A 13,254-nucleotide genomic window follows, 5' to 3' on the forward strand; every position below is an offset into this window, starting at 1 on the left:
ATTCTTGTTTTTTGACCACTAACCTCGTGTGCTGCCTTCAATTCAGTTGCATCTTTTTTGTTTCATTTTTCTAACAATCTTCCCCTCCGTTTCCAGATGAACAGATTCTTGAACAAAGGAATGGTTGCCACGTTGCAGCGTAGAATGGCATCCCAACTTCTCATCAACGATTCGAAGTATGCGTTCCTGAAAGAGCTGGGAATCAAGGAGAACAACGCAGGAGTGTTTCATGGAAAATGGGCTGCTAATGGACAAACTGTGCAGTCTTTTGCTCCAGCCAACAATTCTCCAATTGCAAATGTAAAAATGACTTTTCTCATCATCTTTAAAACCCCTTCAAGTTCTAGGTACAAAATGGAAACGTGAAAGACTACGAAATCGCCATCACTGAAGCTCGCAAAGCATACAACGATTGGTGTGAAGTTCCAGCACCGAGGCGCGGAGAGATCGTCCGTCAAATCGGAGACAAACTTCGAACTCAACTTCAAAACCTTGGAAAACTCGTCTCACTTGAGATGGGAAAAATCTCAGCTGAAGGAGTCGGAGAAGTTCAAGAATATGTTGACATTTGCGATTATGCTACTGGGTTGTCCAGATCTCTCGAAGGCAAGATCTTCCCTTCTGAACGTCCAGGACACGCTCTTCTCGAACAATGGAATCCTCTCGGAGTCGTCGGAGTCATCTCTGCCTTCAATTTCCCATGCGCTGTTTATGGCTGGAATAATGCTTTGGCTCTCGTCACTGGAAACTCTGTTGTCTGGAAACCAGCTCCTTCTACTCCGTTGACCGCTATTGCTGTTACCAAGTGAGTCAGAATTAGTATTTTCATTTAGTTGATCCTACCTCTTTTTTCAGACTTGTCGAGAAGGTTCTTGTTGCCAATAACGTCAACCCGGCACTTTGCTCTCTTGTATGTGGAGAAGGAGATGTCGGACAAGCTCTCGTGAAGGACAAAAGAGTCAATCTCGTTTCTTTCACAGGATCATCTGAGATTGGAAAGATTGTTGGACAACAAGTTCAAGCACGCTTCGGAAAACTTCTTCTTGAACTGGGTGGAAACAATGCTATCATCGTTAACGAGGATGCTGACTTGAACATGGTTGTTCCAGCTACTGTTTTCGCGGCCGTCGGAACTGCTGGACAAAGATGCACAACTACCAGAAGACTGATCATTCATGATAAGGTTTATGATCAAGTTGTTGAAAGACTCAAGAAAGCATACGCTCAATTCGAATCTAGAATCGGATGTCCGTTGGATTCTAACACTATCATTGGTCCACTTCACAATCAACAAGCTGTTGGAAAATACAAGGCTTCTATTGCTGAAGCTATCGCCTCCGGAGGAAAGATTGAATACGGAGGTAAAGTTCTCGAAAGAGAAGGAAATTACGTTCTCCCGACAATCGTCACTGGTTTGAAACATGATGACCCAGTTGTTCTTCGTGAAACTTTCGCTCCAATTCTTTACGCTTTGAAGTTCTCGAATCTCGAGGAAGCTATTGCTATCAATAATGAAGTTGATCAAGGGTTGAGTTCTTCTCTCTTCACCAGCAACATTCAAAATGTGTTCAAGTGGATGGGGTAAGAAAATGACAATATTCATTCGTATAAATCAAAATGCGTTTTATTTTCAGACCAAAGGGAAGTGACTGCGGAATTGTCAACGTGAACATTCCAACATCCGGAGCCGAAATCGGAGGTGCATTCGGAGGAGAGAAAGAAACTGGAGGTGGTCGTGAATCTGGATCTGACTCGTGGAGACAATACATGAGACGTTCTACGTGCACCATCAACTACAGCAAGGAGCTTCCACTTGCCCAAGGAATTAAATTCGAGTAGCTCAATTAGATGTTTTGTATATAATTTAGTTTATTCTGTAGCATAATGTGCCTTTTCCCTTAAATTGCGAGTAACCCAACTCTTGTCTTGTGATGTGAATTCTTGGTGCCATATGATTCCAAAGTTTCTTTTGTTTTGATTTATTTCTATTTACGTTAATTGGAACGAGTTTAATGAATCACTTTTAATTTCATGCTGACAGGAAACAAGATGAAAAAAAAGGTTGATAGCCGAGAATATTTCAATTTGATAAGGGAAGAATTACATCACTTTCAGTCATTATCAGACACTATAAAACGCTGTTTCCAGATAATTCTCCGAATATTTCAAGTGGTATTCTCTCCAAGGTATGTCAGCTCTATGTTTCTTTGAAAATTTCAAAGTTTGATGAGAAATGAGAAGAATTTTGAAATTATTTCAATGTTATTAATTCATATTGATTTCTTCGAAAGCAAACATTGCAATGCTGACGAACACTAGTACTTTACTTTCTCATAGTGATCAATAACCTTTTTCTCGATTGACCTTCTGAATCTATTCTTTTCAGAATCAGAAGGATGACAACAGAAGCTGTATATGGAAGCTGGAGCAGTCCAATCACTCCGGATCTTTTCGGAAAATGTAATTGCAAAAGCATCTGCGAATTGCAAGTTGTTGGAGACCATGTCTATTGGATCGAACAAAATGCAGTAACTGGAAAACGAGAGCTGTACTCGAAACCGACGAATGGAGACCAAATAACTCGTTGGGCAGATGGTTTCTCTGTTCAAACCGCAGTTCACGAATACGGTGGTGGAGCACTTCACGTACTACAAGATGGATCTGTGCTCTTTGCCACTGTCGAAGGTGTTTTCTATCAGAAGTCAGCCGATTCGGGAGTAGAACAGTTGGCTGAGGCTAACAATAGAACATTCAGGTATTTTTAATCTTTCACTGTATTTCTAAATTGAATATATTCCAGGTTCGCAGATTTCTCAGTCACAGATTCTCACGTGTTTTGTGTCAACGAAAATCATCAAGGAGATTCCAAGTTCCCGGAAAACCGTCTAATCTCGATTGATCGTTCAACCAAAAATCAGAGCGTCGTTGCCAGCGGAGCTGACTTTTACGCCTATCCAAGAGTGTCTCCCAATGGAAATAGACTTGTTTGGATGCAATGGAATCATCCGAACATGCCGTGGGATGAGACATCGATTAAGATGGCTGACTTGAATGGTGGAGTGACTAGTAATGAAGTGACACTGAAAGATGGAACAGGAAAACAAATAAACTATTCGGAACCAACTTGGGACGGTGAAGAACTGCTGACTGTTAACGATAGTACCAACTGGTGGAATGTGTACAGGTCAGCTGCTGAGCCAAATGCTTTGGAAAAGAACTTGAATCCGATCCAACGTGAAATCAGCTACCCGCTGTGGCAACTTGGATTCAGAAATTACGTGATCAATAAGAAATATCTGGTGAGGGTAGCAACTTCTGAACAATCTTGAGTATATGATTCTTCAGGTTATGAATGCAGATGGAGTTCTGTATGTACGCAGTGGTGATGTCACTGTAGAAATCCCAACACCAGGATACACAGTGTTCGGATATCTCTCAATCGATCCAAATGGTTCAGAAATCTTTGCCATAGCCTCTGGACCTAAACGGGCTTCCAGTGTCATTTCAATCGATCTGAAAAACAAGGATTTCCGATTGAAAGTTCACCGAGAATCGAGAAATTCTTCAGACATTGACTCGTTGGAAATCTCTGAACCAGAAGAAATTGTTTTCAAATCAGGTGGTGTCAATGTCTCTGGCTATTTCTATCCACCAAAGAATTCTTCATATACTGCACCACCTGGAACATTGCCTCCAGTTCTTCTTCTCGGTCATAGCGGTCCAACTGCTCCAGCTCAAAATAATCTTGATCTGAAAAAGCAGTTCTTTACATCTCGTGGAATTGCTGTCTTCGATGTGAACTATCGTGGATCGACCGGGTTTGGAACCGAATTCCGTCGAATGTTATATAAGAATAGTGGAATCGTGGACAGAGATGATGTATTGAATGGAGCGAAAGCGTTGATTGAACAAGGACGAGTAGATGAAAATAAAATTTTGATTACTGGAAGTTCTGCCGGAGGGTACATACAGTATGCAAAAGTCAATATCATTTCACTTCTCTGTTTTCAGATTCTTGATTCTCAGCTGTCTCATCTCCCCAAACAATATTATTAAGGCTGCCGTGTCTTTATACGGAGTAGCTGACCTTCTTGGTCTTGATGAAGATACTCACAAATTGGAACAGAGTTACAACGAACTTCTGATCGGAAAATATCCAGAGGAAGCAAGTATTTATGAAGAAAGAAGTCCGATTTATCATATTGATAAAATCCGAACTCCAATCGCATTTTTGCATGGAAAAGAAGACACCGTTGTGCCAATGAATCAATCTGTCACGATGTTTGAAAAAATCAGAGCAAGCGGAGTTACAACTGCTCTCATGCTTTTCGATGGAGAAGGGCATGGATTCCGAAACGGAGAAGTGATCAAGGAGAGCACAGAAGCAACATTCTACTTCCTCATGAAAGCTGTTGGAATTCAGCCATCGATCAGCTCAAAAATTGAAATCTTCAACAAGAAGCTTTAGAGAAGAAAATTTAATTGTCTGTATCGTACTATTCGCTATCAAGTTTTTAATCGTAAAAAGTTCATTTTACAAGAAGAAAAACCGAGTTGTATTGGAACATCACATAGAATAAATAGTAGAAACGATGGGAAGGAGCAGTAAATATAATTAAATATGTATTTACTGAATGTTGGCGAGGACAGTAGCAAGTCGTTCGTAGAATGTCGAGTAAAGGGTGGTCGCTTGGAAGATGCTGGAAGTGTCAGCAAACTCACTGTAAATGAATTGATTAAAAGAGAACTTAAGAAACAACACATACCGAATAGAGTGCATAGCTAACTGTGGACATCCGACGTCTATGGTTTGGAGACCGAGTTTGGTAGAGAGGATTGGTCCAACAGTTGATCCACATGGAGAGTCGTTACGAACAATCATATCTTGGAGAGGAACTCCAGCTTCAAAAGCGATTTGTTTGAGAATAGCATGTGTGGTTGCGGTTGTGGCGTAACGTTGATTCACATTCGTTTTGACACAGACTCCACCGTGGAAAGTTGGACGGTGGTTTTCCTCATGCTTCGCCGGGTAGTTCGGATGGGCAGCATGAGCTTGATCAGCAGAAATAAGATAACTTTTTCCAATTGCCTCTTCGAAAGCTGTTGTAGATCCTCCAGCAGATAGTCTTCGGAGCACGAATTCTGTGAACGCAGAAGACGCTCCCATGGCAGAATCAGATCCAACTTCTTCATTATCATAACATGCAGCAATGCGAATTTGTGGGTCAGACTGGAAGGCTGGCGCAGAGAGTGATTCCAACAGTCCACTAATAGCAGTGTATGTTCCAACTTGATTATCAAGACGAGCACCAGAGATGAATTCGTCTTCCAGTCCAACAATAGCAGCCTTATTAGTGTCATAAAGGTAAAGGTCAAGATCAACGATGTCTTCTGGTTGGCATCCAGCTTCCTTAGCAATCAATCCCAAAAATTGTGTATGATGGTTGCTCACAATACTTCGTGGATCATACTCTCCCTTCGGATCTTCTTTGACTGGAGCATTGATACCAGCGGCAGCGAATGTTTCAAGAATTGGGCGAAGCTCGATTTCTGTGTTTGGCTTGAAGGTAGTTCTAAAATTTCAAGTTTGGAAAAAATTACAGTAGGTGGTATTAGTAGTCTCGCCTGTCAGTCTCCAAGTGGATCGCAAGATTTGGAATGAAGAGAACTGGCTTCTTGACATCAATCAGCTTGTGTTGCAATTTCTCTCCATTCTTAACAATAACAAGCCCAGCAACTGATAAATCACGATCGAACCAAGTTCTCCAAATGCCACCACCGTATGTCGAAACACCGACTTGGAGGAATTTCTCCGATTTTTGGTGAGAAATCGGTTTAACACGAAGACATGGACTATCGGTGTGGCCAACAACGATCGAGAATCCATTTCCTGGTTTATAAGACCCTCCGACGGCAAAAGCGAGAATAGCGGAACGATTTTTGGTGACGAAGTATTTACTTGTCGGTTGGATATCCCAATGCCCGGATTCGGGCAACTCTTTGAAACCAGCCTGAATGAGTCGTTCCTTCACTTCTTGCGTAGCTAAAAAGGTATAATTTTAGAAATTCATTAATTTTTTTGTTTTCTGATACCGTGGAATGGAGTAACAGCTTTGTTCAAATAGTTGATAAATTCCTGAGCTGCTTTGCGAATTTCCGGAGCATTTGGTTTCAAGGTGGCGGCCATCTGCAACACATTAATATACATTTTTAATGACTTTCTTACTCAAATAAACTGAAAAGAAAAGAAACCTTTAGATATCTGGTATCGGGTTCGAGTTGGGACTTTGGGAAACAACCACAGGCTAGTTTGAATTTTTCTGAAAGCTTCTTTGACGTCCGTTTTTCCATTTTTTAAATTTAAAATGATTGAATGGTTAGATGGGTGCCCCCTATTTTATTACTTTCAGTATAAATAAAAAAGATAAGAAAATGTTGCATAAAATTGAATCCCAAACACTGAAAGTTGTCGATAAACGGCGTGATTTCTACTAGGAAAGGTTTGAGAGAAGAAATGGTGTTGGTTATCATCATACGTTGTAGTTATCTCGTTTTGAAAAGAAATCAAGAATGTAAATTGATAAGAAAAATCAAGAGAAAGGAAAGAATTGAGATCAAAAATGACATGAAATGTGGAATTAATGGAAAAGGATACTGTATCAAAGGCGCACGCTTCACAAGCACGATGAGTCACGAGACGAAGCCATGGGAACAGTATATATACTGTCCTTACTGAATATGATCACAATTTTTTTAAACAACGCTTTCTCATGCATGCATGCATGATCAAGTTCGCTAATTTTATCTTTCAAAAACTGAAAATTACTAAACTAATCACTTTATGTAAATTTAAAAAATTTAAATTAATTTCGAATCAAAAAATTAGTTTTTATCAAAATATTTTTTGAAAGAAATTCGATCAAACAACCTGAAACTCTATAATTCACGGCTATTCAACACTCTTTTTCCTTGCAAAAAAGTCAGCAAATGGCCGAGGTTTTTTTATAAAACTAGTCCCTTCCAACGATGAAATGAAACCCCGAGACTGCTTTAATTAATTTCATGTGCTAAAGAAGATATTATTTTACCTTTTTATTTTTTCAGTGATATGTCAGAACCATCATCCAGTGAAGAAGTTTCCCAGGAAGCAAAAGCTGGCGTAAGCCTTTTCCATTTCAATCAATATATTAAACATGGTAAATTCCAGGAGCAAGCAAATACGGCTGTCATGAAGAAAGTTTCGCAAGTTTCCCCAAATCCAGCATTTCAATGTGAAATGTGTCAGAATTATGAAGTGAATTTGACAACAATGCAGGTGCGAATCGTGGGAACTGTATACATTATAAAATGTTTGCATTTCAGGAGAACGAGAGAAAACTAAAAGAAGAAGTTAAAGCGGCGATGGAGTTGGCTGAAAGATATCAGTTAGATTTGAGTAATGAACGAGATTATAGAAAAGAATTAGAGAAGAAAATGAACGAGTTATCGACAAATTGCTTGAATCAAGTCAATGAAGCAGCCAAAATAAATGCAAAATCTGAACAACGTCTTGACGAATTAAGCGCAAAGGTACTTGTTAAAACTTTTGTTTCCTAAAAATGTTGGATGTTTTCAGCACGATAAGTCAATAGAAGTGTTCACAGATCAATTAAACCTGGCTCGAGACAAGCTCCAGCAAGCCGATGATGACTTCATTACGTTAGGAAAAAAATATAAGAAACTTCTTGGATCAACCCGTAAAGCTGCCCAAGAACTTCGCTCGGAGAAAATCGACTTACCGGCTGATATAGATCAATTGCAGTTCATATGTCTCAAGAATAGGGAGGAATTAATTGAAACGCGTGCAGCAAAAGAGCATACTGAACAACAACTTCAAGATGAAATCAGTATTCTTCGTGCGCAGATTCAAGAGGAAAGAGCTCACCGAGAAGATCAAGAAGTCACTTTCACCGCCGAAATTAGTCGATTGCAGTCAGAACTTGGAAGTGTTAATAGTAAAATGGCACAAGTATCTGAAACCATTACTGAGCAGACATCTAACAATCGACAAATTCGAGATCTTCAAGCAACTGTTGCTGAACTTGAAAACCAAGTTCAACAGGTCCAGAATGAGAGATCAGCAGTAGAGCAAACTGCTCAAAACTATAAACAAAGATGCACCAGCTTGCAACAAGAACTAGATACATCTGAAGTTGTTCAAAGAGATTTCGTAAAGCTCTCACAAAGTCTTCAAATCCAGTTGGAAAAAATCAGATCATCAGAGCAAGAAGTTCGATGGCAATGGGATGAAGATGTGAATAAATGTTCCAATTGTGATACGTCGATGGTTAGATTGAAACCAAAACCTCAGTGAGTATCCATTTGATGTTCAAATCTATAGTTTCCCAATTTTCAGCTGCCTTCACTGCGGAAAAATATTTTGTTCGAACTGTCTGAAAGATACTGTTCCAAGTGGGCCATCCAACCGACTGGCTAACGTCTGCAGTGTCTGTCACACACTTCTCAACAGGGACTCAAAACCATTCTTCGCTACTCAAGACACATAATCCGATTATGATTTAACTTATTATGCTGTTCAATTACTTTTCCCCATTCACTTTCTTTTCGCCGTTGTGTATTTTAATAATCCGTGTGCTAGACTTATTTCTAACGACTAGAATTTTACTTTTTGTTCATGTACAATGCAAAATTTCCTTCGCTACTTTTCATGTGAATCCCAAAAACACCAAATTTATCCAATTTGTGCATTAAATATGTTTTATGTGAATGTATCTATTTATGAACGAATAAGAAATGAAAATTAATGAGAAATGACAGAGAAGATTCTGATCACAGTCTCATCATGACTTGTTGTTTGAATGCTTATAGACTCCAGAATCCCAGACGACTTGTAGATCCACTCGTGCTCATTCATTTTTGAAATTAGTTCAGTTCGATTCAAAATCATTTCGATTGGTTTATCGCTTTCGCACACAATCTTCATTGATTCAAAAGTGATATTGTCGAATGAGAATATTCTGGAAATATCACATTTTAGTGGAAATAAGGATTCAGAAGCCTTACAAAAATTTCCTGTGTCGACCGAAAAGGGTAAGTCCTTTTCCTATGACTTGATGACAAGAAGTGGTAAGGTTTTGGGGTTGGAGTTTAACATTGCTCAAACGATAATGCCAACTTCCGTCCATTCCAGTGTCAAAATTTGTTGAAAGATTTCCAGAAGTCAGGGGTCGAGTCTTCACGTGAGGATATAATTTTGACCAGAATCTAAAACCTAGGACTAACAAAAACCCTTACTACAGACAACTCACTGAATTCCCTTATAAATCTGATTCTCTTTAGAAAATTTTTCGTAAATCCATCCTGGTCCGAAAAGAGCGACAGACATATGAAACAGTTTAGCAAGTGCAAATGACTGATCACACTTGAATTCTCCAACACATCCACGAGCCCACACATCAATTCCAACAAAAATTCGTTCGAGTAACCCGAATTCTGCAGATCTGAGAAGGTCTCCATCTTTCCAATTGTAGTTTAAGTAGATTGCATCACATGCTTCATAGAATTTACTGCAAAAAATAGTAGAAGCTTTCTGTTGTTTATTGAAATTTACTTATTCTCCGAGTTCAAGGCATTCTGCCATTTCAATTTTCCACTGTGAAGCACAGAATCGTACCAAATAATCTTTGAGTTTGAATTAATTTGTTTCGATTTTCGAGTCAAACTCGCACAGAATCGAACCAGCAAATCAACTTTATTCTCGTCAATTTCATTTTCAATATTAATCAGCCATCCATCGAACCCGAAATGATTGGAAACAGCCACCAAACTAGCCACAGTTCTTTCCATTGCTTCCTCACTCTGGAGTATTTTGGAGCAGATTTCTTTTCCAGGAATCCATTCGGTAATGAATGTTCCGAGGGAAAGAACACCTGGAAATTCGGGTAGTTTAAAAATAGAGAGAGTTCTGTATGAAATACCATGTTTATGAGCGATCTTCGTATAACCTTCCGGTGGAATCGTGACGAAGTTATGAGAGAAATAATTGAAAATGTCAATTTCCCACCAATTCAGAAACATATAAGGATATTTTTCGTTTTCAAATTGTTTTCCTTCTACTGTCTCTTCTTCTAAATATCCTCCTTTCATATCATGACATACAAGAATTTGTGGCCCAGAATGCGATCTGAACTTCTCAAAATGTTCACGATAAGTTTTTGTTCGCTAAGTAAATACTTGTAATGTGCAAGCGGTTCAATGTACTCATTTCCAACATCTTCTCGTTTTTCCCAATTCCACAACTCTTCCAATGTGGTTATAGGAGTGATTGTCATATCTGAAAGATGACAGAGTATTTTTTTTTGATGTTCATCCTTTTCATTCCGGAAAAGAAGTAGAAACTTTGAAAAATCACAATATCGAACAACTTGTGGAAGAGTTATAAAGAAAATAATATTTTATGAAACAAGAATCTATAAATAACCAGATAAATTAAAAGTGACAATAAGATTACATCTTACTAAACGAAGTCCCGTGGTATGCGAGCAGAGGATGATAAAAATTGGAAGACTAGAAAAGTAAAAACGGAAAATTTACAGCTCATCATCAGGGATATCAGACAGATTCATTGGTTCCTCTTCATTTTTTGGTGGTTCGTTTGGTGGAAGAGCAGCCACGTCAACAGAAGAACAAACTCCGATCTCGTAATGACAGAATGTCTTGACTGGTTCTTCATGGGCTGTTTTCAGGAATGTCAGTAATTCGTCTTCGTGAGAATCAATGAAGTCGTTACACTAGAAAAAGTTGAATTAGTTATCACAACGCCACGTGTCACTTACAGCATTCTGTAGACGTGATCTTATTTTCGATGACTCGTCTCCTTTCAGATATGTAGCATCTTTATGAACATATACAGACTTTCCGGTCAATGTATTTACCTGAAGAAATTATTTATGGAAAGCATACGAACCTTCACTCACCACAAGTTTGTATTGTTTCGCCTCGTCACACACGTGTTCAATAATTTCTGTTAAATGAGATTCGGAACGTGCATAGCCGATCTCTTTAAGTCCTTTCTGTTCTCCGGTTGGCGAAACTCGGAAACTTCCTACTTCGATTTTCTTTTTTGGATCTACTCCAGCTATTTTCAGTTCAAAATGAGTGACCAGCAATGAGCAAGCTGTAAATCCTCCATTATTAAATTTTTCAGCTCCCTTTACTTGCCTCCACATTCTAAAGACGATACGGATGCGGAATGGAAACTAGGAAATGCTGAGAAGAGAATCACAGAAAAAGTGAATAAATGCATTCTGAATGGTAGAAATGTCGATAATGCGGCCAACACACTGCGAGAGTGTTGAGTAAACATAGGAGAGGATAAGAAAGGAACGGTATTTGGATAGTTATCCAGTGTGCATTCATTCTCCTTTTTGGCTCAAAATTTGGAAAACATTTATTAGTTGAAGTATAAATGAACTGTACAAGTATCAAGTTTTCGGCCCAAAATATGAGATCAGCACACAAGAATTCAAAAAATTATCGACGAATTACATGGATACCACGAGGAACAATATCACACAGCTTTTGTCTGAAAATAATTTCATAATATATTTTTGCGATTTTTGGAAATAAAATTCACTCACTCAAACGCGATTCGCTTTTTCATGTTTGCTTCGGATGGTAAATCATGTTCCGTTTTCAAATAACTTTCATAATCTTTCCACATGACACTTGCATTTCTCTGAGATCTACCACGAAGTGGGCTTATCATGGTTCCTGTATTCAGGCAGAATGGCATTTCTCGAATCTCGTTTCTAAATTAGAAAAAAACGAATAAACAGAAGAGGAAAGCCCACTCACAAACAGTCCGTGATGGTTTCTCTGAAAAACGACATCAGTAAGTCTTTTAGCTTACAAGCTTCATGGTATCTTTGTTGTCGAACTGCTTCATCCTCCCCGAGCGAATGATAGAACGGCGTAGATCGGTTAAGACTTTCAAGCGGTTTAGAGCCGTCACCGATTCCCGTCAAATCAATGAGAAATGCTAGAAAAAATATTTGAATATGAAAGCTGGATGATTAACTCACTAAGAACAGTTTGAATAATCTCTTGAGGCAAATTGAGAATCGCTTTCTTGTGACTGTTCCCAGATCTTCGTAAAGTGTATCTCCAAATCATGCAACGAGGACGACAAGCAACGATGAAGTAAGCTTTCAGAAACTGCTTGGTTTTATTCAGAAGTTTTGCTGATGTTCGAAATTTTAATAGACTGTAGACGTAGCCGAGGTCGGCGTTCTGAAAATCACTGATTTTGATGAAAATACGATGTGAAAACTATGAACATACTGAGAACACACCAACAGCTTGAATTCTATAACTCCTCTCATAATTGGGAACGTTAGCGAGTTGCAGGTCGATTCCATCAAATCTAGGTTCCAGAAATGATTGTGCTGTTTGCTCCGAAATAGAACTTTTTAGGTCGCGAATGTTTGACTTCAACGCATTCCACTGAAATATAAATTATTACCCAAATCAAAACCTACAAAATCTCTTACCATCACGGAGGTTCCCAGCATTGCAAATCTTCCATCTGCAGCTGATGGTACTAACATTCCTTCAACCAACGCTTCTATGGAGATATCTCCAAGAAAAGTAGCTTCTGCTATTCCGTTTTTTACTGCTTTGTCTACTGTGGGGTGTGTGAGTGTTCTATCCGATGTTGCGAGAATAACGCTCGTTCCTACCTCGATAGCATCAACTTTTACTGAGGAAATACTTCCGGCGATTCTTTCTGTAGATAAAAGTTTAGTGAAATACCCAAAGATTCAATAAAAACTAACCCATTTTTCTGTTCTTGCGGTCACAATGAGAATCGGCTTTCGGTAGCTTCAAACCAGATGGTTGTTCAACTACTTCGATATAGAAATCATCAACGTCCTCATTGTAAATGTCTACCTCGATATCCATGTCTGGTCCAGTTGCTTCATTTTCCTGCGTTTCTACGGTTGTCTCGTCAGTTGTGTGCGGTTGACTTTTGCGAATGTCGTGATAAGTGAAACTGTTGCCTATAATTCACAATTTATCGGTCAAAGCGTTCCTAATATTCTCACCTTTTCCAGAATTATCCATTTTTTCCAGTTTGCATCGAGATCAGTTGGTGTGGGGAAGAATTGGAGCAGTGCCAAGTGAGTTTCCAAAGTCTCCTGCAGAAAAATGGGCGGAGTCTTTTCGCAACTTTATCGCACAGTTTTTTCACAT

General features: G+C 39.0%; 7 protein-coding genes across 7 annotated transcripts; 3 read left to right on the forward strand and 4 right to left on the reverse strand.

The window, feature by feature from the left end:
* Nucleotides 1-96: 96 nt before the first annotated feature.
* On the forward strand, nucleotides 97-1,839 carry GCK72_010639 (uncharacterized protein; the record flags this gene model as incomplete). The annotated part of the gene is made up of 4 exons (XM_003110925.2): nucleotides 97-300; nucleotides 348-805; nucleotides 856-1,581; nucleotides 1,635-1,839. 4 exons carry the CDS (start codon nucleotides 97-99, stop codon nucleotides 1,837-1,839), a joined length of 1,593 nt encoding a protein of 530 aa, XP_003110973.2.
* A 557-nt stretch (nucleotides 1,840-2,396) lies between these two features.
* On the forward strand, nucleotides 2,397-4,468 carry GCK72_010640 (uncharacterized protein; the record flags this gene model as incomplete). Its single annotated transcript, XM_003110876.2, has 4 exons — nucleotides 2,397-2,755; nucleotides 2,801-3,299; nucleotides 3,346-3,962; nucleotides 4,012-4,468. The coding sequence occupies 4 exons, from the start codon at nucleotides 2,397-2,399 to the stop codon at nucleotides 4,466-4,468; spliced, it is 1,932 nt and encodes a 643-aa protein (XP_003110924.2).
* Nucleotides 4,469-4,627: 159 nt separating this feature from the next.
* On the reverse strand, nucleotides 4,628-6,187 carry GCK72_010641 (uncharacterized protein; the record flags this gene model as incomplete). The annotated part of the gene is made up of 4 exons (XM_053727970.1): nucleotides 4,628-4,721; nucleotides 4,767-5,573; nucleotides 5,626-6,043; nucleotides 6,094-6,187. The coding sequence occupies 4 exons, from the start codon at nucleotides 6,185-6,187 to the stop codon at nucleotides 4,628-4,630; spliced, it is 1,413 nt and encodes a 470-aa protein (XP_053587547.1).
* A 921-nt stretch (nucleotides 6,188-7,108) lies between these two features.
* GCK72_010642 (uncharacterized protein) lies at nucleotides 7,109-8,546 on the forward strand (the record flags this gene model as incomplete). The annotated part of the gene is made up of 5 exons (XM_003110961.2): nucleotides 7,109-7,159; nucleotides 7,208-7,315; nucleotides 7,363-7,569; nucleotides 7,616-8,349; nucleotides 8,396-8,546. 5 exons carry the CDS (start codon nucleotides 7,109-7,111, stop codon nucleotides 8,544-8,546), a joined length of 1,251 nt encoding a protein of 416 aa, XP_003111009.1.
* Nucleotides 8,547-8,800: 254 nt separating this feature from the next.
* GCK72_010643 (uncharacterized protein) lies at nucleotides 8,801-10,331 on the reverse strand (the record flags this gene model as incomplete). Its single annotated transcript, XM_053727971.1, has 6 exons — nucleotides 8,801-9,017; nucleotides 9,064-9,264; nucleotides 9,309-9,566; nucleotides 9,611-9,929; nucleotides 9,978-10,183; nucleotides 10,234-10,331. 6 exons carry the CDS (start codon nucleotides 10,329-10,331, stop codon nucleotides 8,801-8,803), a joined length of 1,299 nt encoding a protein of 432 aa, XP_053587548.1.
* A 258-nt stretch (nucleotides 10,332-10,589) lies between these two features.
* Nucleotides 10,590-11,228, reverse strand: GCK72_010644 (uncharacterized protein; the record flags this gene model as incomplete). The annotated part of the gene is made up of 3 exons (XM_003110882.2): nucleotides 10,590-10,790; nucleotides 10,836-10,934; nucleotides 10,977-11,228. The coding sequence occupies 3 exons, from the start codon at nucleotides 11,226-11,228 to the stop codon at nucleotides 10,590-10,592; spliced, it is 552 nt and encodes a 183-aa protein (XP_003110930.1).
* Nucleotides 11,229-11,532: 304 nt separating this feature from the next.
* GCK72_010645 (uncharacterized protein) lies at nucleotides 11,533-13,125 on the reverse strand (the record flags this gene model as incomplete). The annotated part of the gene is made up of 8 exons (XM_003110781.2): nucleotides 11,533-11,584; nucleotides 11,640-11,810; nucleotides 11,857-12,040; nucleotides 12,084-12,291; nucleotides 12,343-12,504; nucleotides 12,552-12,787; nucleotides 12,837-13,061; nucleotides 13,107-13,125. The coding sequence occupies 8 exons, from the start codon at nucleotides 13,123-13,125 to the stop codon at nucleotides 11,533-11,535; spliced, it is 1,257 nt and encodes a 418-aa protein (XP_003110829.2).
* Nucleotides 13,126-13,254: the final 129 nt, after the last annotated feature.

This window comes from Caenorhabditis remanei, chromosome III (assembly GCF_010183535.1).
Source record: "Caenorhabditis remanei strain PX506 chromosome III, whole genome shotgun sequence".
In the NCBI taxonomy this organism is placed as follows: Eukaryota; Metazoa; Nematoda; class Chromadorea; order Rhabditida; family Rhabditidae; genus Caenorhabditis; species Caenorhabditis remanei.